The sequence below is a fragment of the Papaver somniferum genome, chromosome 1, assembly GCF_003573695.1.
Source record: "Papaver somniferum cultivar HN1 chromosome 1, ASM357369v1, whole genome shotgun sequence".
Classification (NCBI taxonomy): Eukaryota; Viridiplantae; Streptophyta; class Magnoliopsida; order Ranunculales; family Papaveraceae; genus Papaver; species Papaver somniferum.
In genome coordinates, this window is record NC_039358.1 from 145,679,056 (window position 1) to 145,688,770 (window position 9,715).

At 36.7% G+C, this 9,715-nt stretch overlaps 1 protein-coding gene across 1 annotated transcript; it reads right to left on the minus strand.

Moving 5' to 3' along the window:
• Positions 1-661: 661 nt before the first annotated feature.
• LOC113303571 (chromatin remodeling protein EBS-like) lies at positions 662-4,574 on the minus strand. Its single transcript, XM_026552618.1, has 5 exons — positions 4,220-4,574; positions 3,727-4,069; positions 3,201-3,269; positions 1,935-2,073; positions 662-1,019 (listed from the first exon to the last, which is right to left on the minus strand). Exons 1-5 carry the CDS (start codon positions 4,290-4,292, stop codon positions 993-995), a joined length of 651 nt encoding a protein of 216 aa, XP_026408403.1. The 5' UTR covers positions 4,293-4,574; the 3' UTR covers positions 662-992.
• Positions 4,575-9,715: the final 5,141 nt, after the last annotated feature.

Consider the following 9,715-nt stretch of genomic DNA (forward strand, 5'->3'; position numbering starts at 1 on the left):
AGTAACTCGGCACAGTTCGGTTTTATATCTTGAAAATGCCTAAACACTACCACTTTTTAGCTGTTTATAGTTTTGACTACTACAAAAATAGCTGTTTGATATGATCAAGTTGATTAATGTGCACCAACACACATTTCATTTTTATATATACCCCCAACCATTTACATTTTACAATGAGCAGTAGCTAAAAACCTATCCTTCATCTCAAAATCAGAACAGATGCAGAGAGAAATAATGCACTCCCCGCCCTGAATAAGACGTATGTTCGTCACAACCAGTGGAACTCCACCGCATCCAATAAGAAGACACTAGGTCAAAATCAACACATCTCTGAGAGAAAATAACTCGACCTATTGAGAAGATTGATCTTCCTGGATGTCACAATATTTGAACAGTATACATGACTCAAATTTGTTGACAACGAGCAAAAGAAAAAAACCAAAAACTGTGAGAAAGGTTTAGATTAGATAGACACACATTGGTGCATTGGATCCAGTCGATGTTACCACCAGGAAAAAGAACACTGGCACCAGCTAAACGAAGCAGTTCTGATGGATCATTATGCTTCATCAAGGCTGAACATCCAGCATGCAGTTTCATTTGCGCATACTAGGAATTACTTGGCATTGCCTCGTTAACAATTGAAAATTAAGATGGCAAGAAATTATAAACATCGGACAAATTTTCATTCAAGGTTTTTCCACATACTACAACACCTACGCGCTAAGGGAAAATAAATCAAGTCCATTTTCCTAAATACCAGTTTTCGCAGATTGCAAAAGACGTGGTGTAAAAATCACTGTGTAGTGTCTACATCTAATCCACGACATGTCATAAAGTAAAGACATATTACACATTGATAGATCATCTCAGCTTTGCGCGTGCACAGTATGTTTACTGCACTATACAATTCCACATAAAACCAACAGTGAAGAGCTAACATGCAACATGAGTAACTCATCCTCGTGCACCATGAACTCCGCATCAACTGATTACTTCTTCCGGCGCTTTGCCTCAGCCTAAAATGATATTTCAATTGCACAAATATGAGAATACAGTGATATTGGAGTAACCAAAGGAAAACAGTTGGTGAAAATAACAGCCATGGAGTGTTTCTCGTTCATCATTTTGATGGCGTCTCATGCCAATGAAATTCAAACACAAGGGTCAGCAACAGAAGTTCATATCAAAGAAACAACCCTCTAGTTTCAGTAGAAGAAGAAAAATCCAATATTAACAAAGCCCGGTTCAACGTAATTACAGGAAAAATGAATAGAGATAAATATGACTCGTTAAAACGCATATAGGCATCTGGGTATGCACATTCCGTTAAAAGAGCCCACTAGAAACTACCATTTAGTTTCTGACAAAAAAAAACACTGTAGTGGATGACCATGACTATGAGGCCTCGTTTCCTGTAAAGAAAAAGTAGGTGATAACTCGAACTTGTAGAAGATGTTAATCTTCCAACTGCTAATCACATTTGTAAATTGGTGTTATGGTGAACAGCAACAGTTTCAGACACGATCTCGTCTCCACCCACCCCCAGATGGTATAACCTCTTAAGTAACAATGTTCATAATAGATATTGTTTTAACCTTCAAGTTTTATCTTAATATTGTTTTGTAATTCATGCTAGCAAACCATTTCCATTGTCAGTGTTGCATAGTCATTTTATATCCGTTTTCCACCTACAAAATCTCACCTCACTAAGAACTTAGCAGCTCTATGCATGTACACAAAGCCCCGTGAACTAGTGTGTGATAAACGAAAGACTTACATTATCCTCACTCCTCAAACCCGAAAAAAGCTAGCCCATATAATAACATGCATATGCACTAATAAGTATCCTATACAGAAAAAAGAAAAACAATTTAAAGAAAGACAATCACAGACAAGCAGAAAAGGAACAAGTCTGGAATCAATATTCTCACTTTAGTTTCGGCTGATGGTGAAACTGGAAATTTGTTTGGAGATCTTTTGACCTCATCTTCGGAGGAACAATCAGCACACAGAAAGCGTTCTAATTTCTTCGCTTGTTCAATGGTCATGCCCATACACGAAGGATGAAACCTGATTTGAAAATGATATATCTCAGATACGTTATATGTAACTTCATGCGTGCAAGACAATAAAATTAGTCAAATTTAAAGTGTGCTAGAGAAAACGAAATGCAGTGGAAAGCGATGATTTATTAACAATAAAGAGCAATCTTTTAGTTACCAATGTTTAAGGCAAATCAAACTTATAAGGACGCTTGGGAGATCAATGACACTTTATTTAAGGCATCAATATCTTACACGATAAGTCCTATAAACGACAAGAAAATATATCTACATATATATTTCTGATCTAGTAGATATTTACTATGAGTATCACTTTGCAGTCTCCAATTTGATGCAAGGTAAGGACCGTAAGGTCTCTAGGAAGTAAAACCAAGGAGAACATGTTTGAGTAAAGAACAGAAAAAGATCTAACGTGTGTTCTATTATTTCATTCTTGTAACTTGTAGGTACTTGCTGAATATTCCAACAATCCCTTTAGTCCACAATACACATGCTTCCTTTCTATCACTTCATTTCTTGTAACTTGCAAGTACTTACTGAATATTCCAATAATCAGATTAGTCACTTAATGAGAATGAGGAAATCTGGCCGAGTGATGAGTGAGTGAATACTGATCAGTTGGGACAACAGATAAAAAACAAGCAATTGCCACGAGTTCTCAAATTTTGAAGTAGTGGTATAAATATGATATATTTAAAATTAAGCATAGACAAAGAGCCTAGCCCATATAATCTGCAACAGATTTAAAATTTTGGTAAATGTAAAACTTGCACCAACAAAACGGTCTTCTACACCAATAGAACGACAAATGCTACTACCCTTAGAAATTTGCACTCTGTTTGTAAAACAAGAAACTTTGGTTATTGATTCTAAGGTTTATATGCTGGAGTTAACTAAACATGATAGAAAAGAGGCTGCAGCAAAATTTAATAGCATTCTATCTGTAATAAAGGAAAATTACATATTCAGGGGGGGAACCGTAGCTAAGAACATTTATCCGTCAAGCTAAAAGCTTAAACGCAAGCATATATAAAATCACATAAAAGCTGATGGATGCAAGAATCCACACAGTAAAAATCCAATATTAACCACAATGCATTGCAAATCACTACGACAATGTATCAAAGAGATTACCAATCCTTGCATCCCTCGCACTGCACCATGAGGTCATCCGGGTTATAAGGCATCTCACATTTGCAATACCTTCAAAAGAAACCAAAAACAAAAAAAATATTTCAAACATCCATTACGGGAGATATAAGTAACTTTATAGAGTTTAAACAGGGTTTTAGAGTTTATTGGTAAAGTGAGCACCAAATAAATCTGGAACCCAGTAGTAACCATGTACATCATGATTATGCATGTGTGAAGGGGTTGGACCACCTGATAGAAAATCAAAATAAAAAATGGGAACGGATTGGACAGCTTTCATCAAAAACCTTCCTGGGAAATGTCTACCAAATGGGTGTCATCAGAAGTAACATTTCTCTGCTTAGGGACTAAATCACTAAATCTTTCACCAATTTTTAGAGTGGGATTTGATCGCGTATTCACAAAAACTTCCTCCACAAGGTCACACTGTTAAAGAGAGAAATTAACAATGTACATCACATAGTTATGAAGGTCCAATACGAGAGATCTAGACTTGAATCAAACTTACACTGCAACTCTATCAGGAGTGAATCCACCAGTAGAAGCTTTATACTCAAATCTGCAGAAATAATCTTCAGTTCCAACATTCTCAAGCTTAGTATAGTTCTTGAATGAGTGAACGGTACATTTTCCTTCAATAGTATGAGCACTTTGCACATCAAAATGATCTGAAAGAAACAACTCTTTTGCTCCATGAAACTGCCTTCTTCCGCCGATGGACTCTTCGGGCCGATAATACCATCGTACTTTAACCTTAACATTGTTGCGATTATCGGCTTCGATTTTCTCCACTTTTGCTACATATGGTGCTTTATCAGTATCTGAAGGTCTCATCAGCACACAATCTCCAGCTAAAACAACACAAAAAAGAAAAAATTAAAACTTTTTAAGCTAAAAAAGAAAACCCAACTTTTCACCAGCTGAACAAAACAACTACTACACTGAAGCATTTAATCAAACATGTAAGAGTCAACACAAAAACAAGAAATTTTTTTGATTACCTTTGACAACTTTGTTAGTTCCTTTGATGGTGTAAGAATCCAAATCTCTCTTGCCTGGTCTAGTCTTTGCCATAGTCGATTTTTTCAAAGTGTCTATTTTTTTAAGGGTTTGAGAGAAAGAGAGAGTAGATTTACTGAGTATCTGAAATGAGGAGGAATTTTGAAATTGTGAAAAATAAGTGCATTGATTGAGATTAGAGTAGGGTATGTATGATTTTTAAGGAGAAGATTAGTGGGTTTAAAGATCAATAGCAAGTTAGGTTGTGAAGGGAGGGGGAAGCGAAGAACAGTAGAGAATAGAAACCCTAGCTCGCTCTTTCAACTTAAAGAAAAAAGAAAATCGGGGAGTGTTGTATAATAATAAGGAAAAGACGGCTACATATTTTGGACAAAATGAGGGGCTTGTTTTTGGATGTTACCATACATCATCATCACCATCCATCACCTGTCACCCATCATGCACATACTTTTTTACTTCTTACTGGCATGAAAAACAGTGATTTTTATATTCTTTTATTTCTAGCAATAACAACAAAGATAATTTAGAAATGGATACACACAAATACACGACCAAAATTAAAAACTAACAACTTTCTCGTTCCTAGTTTGACTGGTGTGTTGGTTTGTTTCTATCTAGAGCATGCCCGTGCCCTAACTAGTATACTGGAGCGGCAATAAGTGATATTTATGCCAATTTGATCTACAAATATCTTTCGTATGCTATCGATGTTATTAACACGCAATATTGTAATAAAATCTAAGAATATGCTAAATTAGAAATGTAAGATTTTGGAAAAGGAAATCACATCGATATCAATTCCAAACGTGGATTTGAAAATGTTTCTCATAATAGACCTTGAGTATCAAATGAATAATATGAACAATAGTAAACTCGAGTTAAATACGTGTTTAATATTTTCTGACATATAAATTTTTTATTCAGACCTACTCAGTTTTTGGAATCTTAAAGATAAAACTAATTAGGAAACTTAAATATAAAATTAAGATAGATATTTCAAAAATACAAGCCCAGGATCGGTAAATTGGGATGGATCCTGGATCCTATTAGATTTTACCAAACCTAATTCTAGTCTAAACAAAATTAAACTATATCAACGAAACAAATTTCTCCAACACGAGTTCATACTCCGAATTCACCATTAGGTACATATATCTAGTTTCCTAAACGTATAACACTAATCCATGACAAGAGACATATTAGTGTTATGTCGAAGCAAAGAAAATATAGTAAACTTATACTACGTAGCTCAACACTACAAGTTGTATATACTTCCTTTGACACTTAGATCATATGAATGATCAAATCATCTAAATAACTAAAGTCATGAAAACAAACTTCACGTGTTATGGAATGAATACGACTGTAATAACTTCATTGAAATGGACGTCAAATTTAATAGCTACTGACCTAAATATGTCCTCGTAATCTTCAATACGTCTTCAGCTCTTTAATGAATAAAAAGAGATTGTATTATCATTTATACATCTTAAGTTTAACCTAACAAAGTTGACGTTAGTAACCAATTTAAGCGACCGAGTTTTGGAACTAAACATACCAACGCTTGGTGGGTTCAATCGACCAGTGCTCTAACAATAAGTACCTCCTTTGTGATTACAGAAACATCTAAGGATACATCACTGCACTAGTACAGAAATGGCCTTTAGCCACGCCAAATATAAATTTTCATGTCACGCCTTTTTGGTTTTGGCGTGTCTATAGGGTATACTTCTACCCTATAGACACGCAATGTTCAATGGTCGTGTTCATATAAGTGCTTTCAGCCACGCCAGGGCTACTAGCGTGTCAACATTTCAACCGTTTAGTCACGTTAACTTCAAAATTTTAATTGGGCGTGTTTATAGACCAGTCTATGGCCACATTAGGTATTGGGCGTGTTTATAGACCAGTTTATGGCCACATTAGGGAGTTGTGGCGTGTCCAAAAGGTTAGTCACGCCATTTAAGGTGTGGTTTTAAAGTTGGTTCATTAGACACGCCAGTATATGCGTGTCCACATTGTACGATTGGTTGACACGCCAAATTCAAAGTGTGGCCAAAAAGTTCTTCTTTGGATACGCCGGTATATGTGTGTCCATAGTGTACGATTTATAGACACGCCAGTATATCGTGTCCATGGTGTAGGATATATAAACACGCCAAGTTGAAAGTGTGGCCAAAAAGTTCTTCTTTGGACACGCTAGTATATGTGTGTCCATAGTGTGCGTTCTAAAGACACACCGGTTTTATAGCGTGGCTAAAAAGTTCGTTTTGAAAAAATTAATAAAAATCTTTCGCCCATATTCGAATGCATGACCTCGAATATTTAGATAACGTACCAATCTACCAAGCTGGCCATCTTTAGATGTTTATGATTAGTGTTTTGAAAATACTAGATTGGTTGAACTACTCAACATTTAAATAAACACGCCAAGTTGAAAGTGCGGCCAAAAATTTCTTCTTTGGACACGCTAGTATATGTGTGTCCATAGTGTGCGTTCTATAGACACGCCGGTTTTATAACGTGGCTAAAAATTTCGTTTTGGAAAAATTAATAAAGATCTTTCACCCATATTCGAACGCATGACCTCGAAGGATTTAGATAACGTACCAATCCACCAAGCTGCCCATCTTTAGATGTTTATGATTAGTGTTTTGAAAATACTAGATTGGTTGAACTACTCAACATTTAAATAAACACGCCAAGTTGAAAGTGTGGCCAAAAAGTTCTTCTTTGGACACGCTAGTATATGTGTGTCCATAGTGTGCGTTCTATAGACACGTCGGTTTTATAGCGTGGCTAAAACGTTCATTTTGAAAAATTAATAAAAATCTTTCGCCCATATTCGAACGCATGACCTTGAGGGATTTAGATAACGTACCAATCCACCAAGCTGCCCATCTTTAGATGTTTTTTATTAGTGTTTTGAAAATACTAGATTGGTTGAACTAATCAACATTTAAATAAACACACCAAGTTGAAAGTGTGGCCAAAAAGTACACCCAAAACCCTCAAGACTAATTCCCTAGCTTTCTCTGGAATAGATTCTGACTTGCATGTTCTACAAGTTATTGGGTTCTCCAAAACTATTTCTTCAAATCTTCTAAACACCTATAATCAAAATTTATTTGGTAATCCGTTGCATTGGAATGTTATAAATAACTTGGGAGTCTGCAATTTGGTTTCTAAAAGATCCTACTCCTGGACTATGTGTGCTATCAAAATTTCCTCTCAGCTACCACACTACATTTCTGGTAAGATTTTTCATTGCTCTCTCAAGCATTCCTGTACTAATATGTTATTTTATCTTTATAACTTCAAATTTGCCTATGCTACTAGTTGGAGTAGTTCATATGAATGCCCAGATAAAACTATTAACCCCATAAAACAATTTCAAACCTTCATGATAACGAGAAAATTTCCAAAGGTGTCTAGTTTTCTTTAGTTATTCTCAAAAATGTTATAAATTACCAAAAATGTTTGAATATGTACTCATTGCTTGATATTGTGTACACAATATCAAGAATTCACACCTATAATGTGTACACATTATACCTTTTTCGGATTTTTAAAAAACTAGACATTTTTAGTAAATAACTTTTTGTAGAAAACACTTTTGGGCATAACCCCCTTTCAAATTCCCCCTGCTATTTACTATAGTCACCATATCAAGCACAAAACCAAAATTAAACACAGCAGCCACTCAACCAAGCATAATACAATAACCCAGAACCACATATACATCCAATTGAACATCATTGTCTTTAAAACCAACACTATCAAATCCAAAATCAACACCAGCATTAACTGTTTATCCATGAGAAACATATGCAATATTCACCCAAAAAACATTTACAGGAATACTTACTTTACCATCTGGAAGGGGATGGTTGAATACTGGTCAAGCTCCTGGTGCAACCCCAGAGGTCCCCACACCATTTCCAACAACCTTCTTGTTAGATCCACTCCCTTATGGTGCATCCCTCCTCCTTGGCACAAAATAGTTTCCCCTAGGAGGAGGCATAGGCACTACTACATCCTCAGGAATCTCATTAGAATCAGTTATCTCCCCTGGTCCGAAGATTGCAATATCATAAGCATCCTCTGCCAACTGTCGCATCACTGGTGCCAGCATGAAGATATTGGGGAGACTACCACATCATTGGGGAGACCATGAGTGTCATTCTCCCGAATCTTAGCTTTGCATGCAACTGGAACTGGTGCAGAATAAAACCCCTGTCTAGCACCACCACAAACCACCTGTTGCTCCCCTACAAGCACCACACCTTCATTAATCACAAACTGGCCTTTGTCAGGATGAACGACATACACCACCCACCCTTCATCATCCCCTTGGAGTTGAGGAAGTTGAGGATCCAACGCATAAGCACTGGCACTATCATGCATAACAACCTTATCCTCTTTGACTTCTCCAACACCTCCAGTACCAACTTGCATGTTTGGCTTTGGTTCCTCACTGCTGCTACTGCTTATCTCTACTACCCGTCAAATTGGAGAAATGGGGGAATCCCAATCAATAACACCATCACAGTTACTAATAAAGCCAATTACAACTATGAAATTCACTTTCAACACCTTGAACCCAACAATTCTTCCATGATTATCAAAAATCAATACCTGGTTTTCTTGCATATTCATCTTAGCCTTCTTTTCCTCTGGTCTACCCATGGATTCCTGATTTGTAGACATGGCTGGGCGATCATTCAGATTTAGATATGCATTATAACCTCGCTTAGACATAGCTTCAACAATTGGAACACTGAAGGGATTTTGCGGAGATGGAATGTGGAAGTTACAGAGTTACAGAATTGGAAATTAAAACTGATTTCTTCCAAACAGGTCTTATGGACGAGAAGACCAACAGTTAACACATCTCACCCATCCTTTTTCAATCCTCGAGATCAATTAGTTGAGATATCGTGGAGGCACATGCCTACTAAGTGCATGCAAAGACCTATTGAACGCCACACCAACTTATTGGCCGTTAAGAGGCGGCAGCAAACACTTGGCAACTATTTGGCAAGCGGACTCTCTAAGAGGGCTACCCGTGACCTGAAGTCGAAACCCAGTACCGAACCGCAGCTGCCCTCAACTATTTTTGTCAGAGACGGGATTGAAGTGGCAAGTGGAAGCCCAATTACCTTAAAACTTCTAGAAGAAGACGCTGTCATCCTTCTGAACAAGCCCATCCTTCTGAAAAATTAATAAAAAGATTTCAAACGCAATATTCGAACGCATGACCTCAAAGAAGTTAGGTAACGTATCAATCCACGAAGCTGCCCATCTTTAGACGTGTCTATAGGGTGTTTTAAAAAAACTAAACTGGTTCAGCTACTCAACATTTTAATAAACACGCCAAATCAAAGTGTGGCCTGTTATAATATGCATGGGATATGGTGGCTATCCACTTAGCACCATTAGTTACACCAAACACCTTGCATAAGCACCTTGTTACA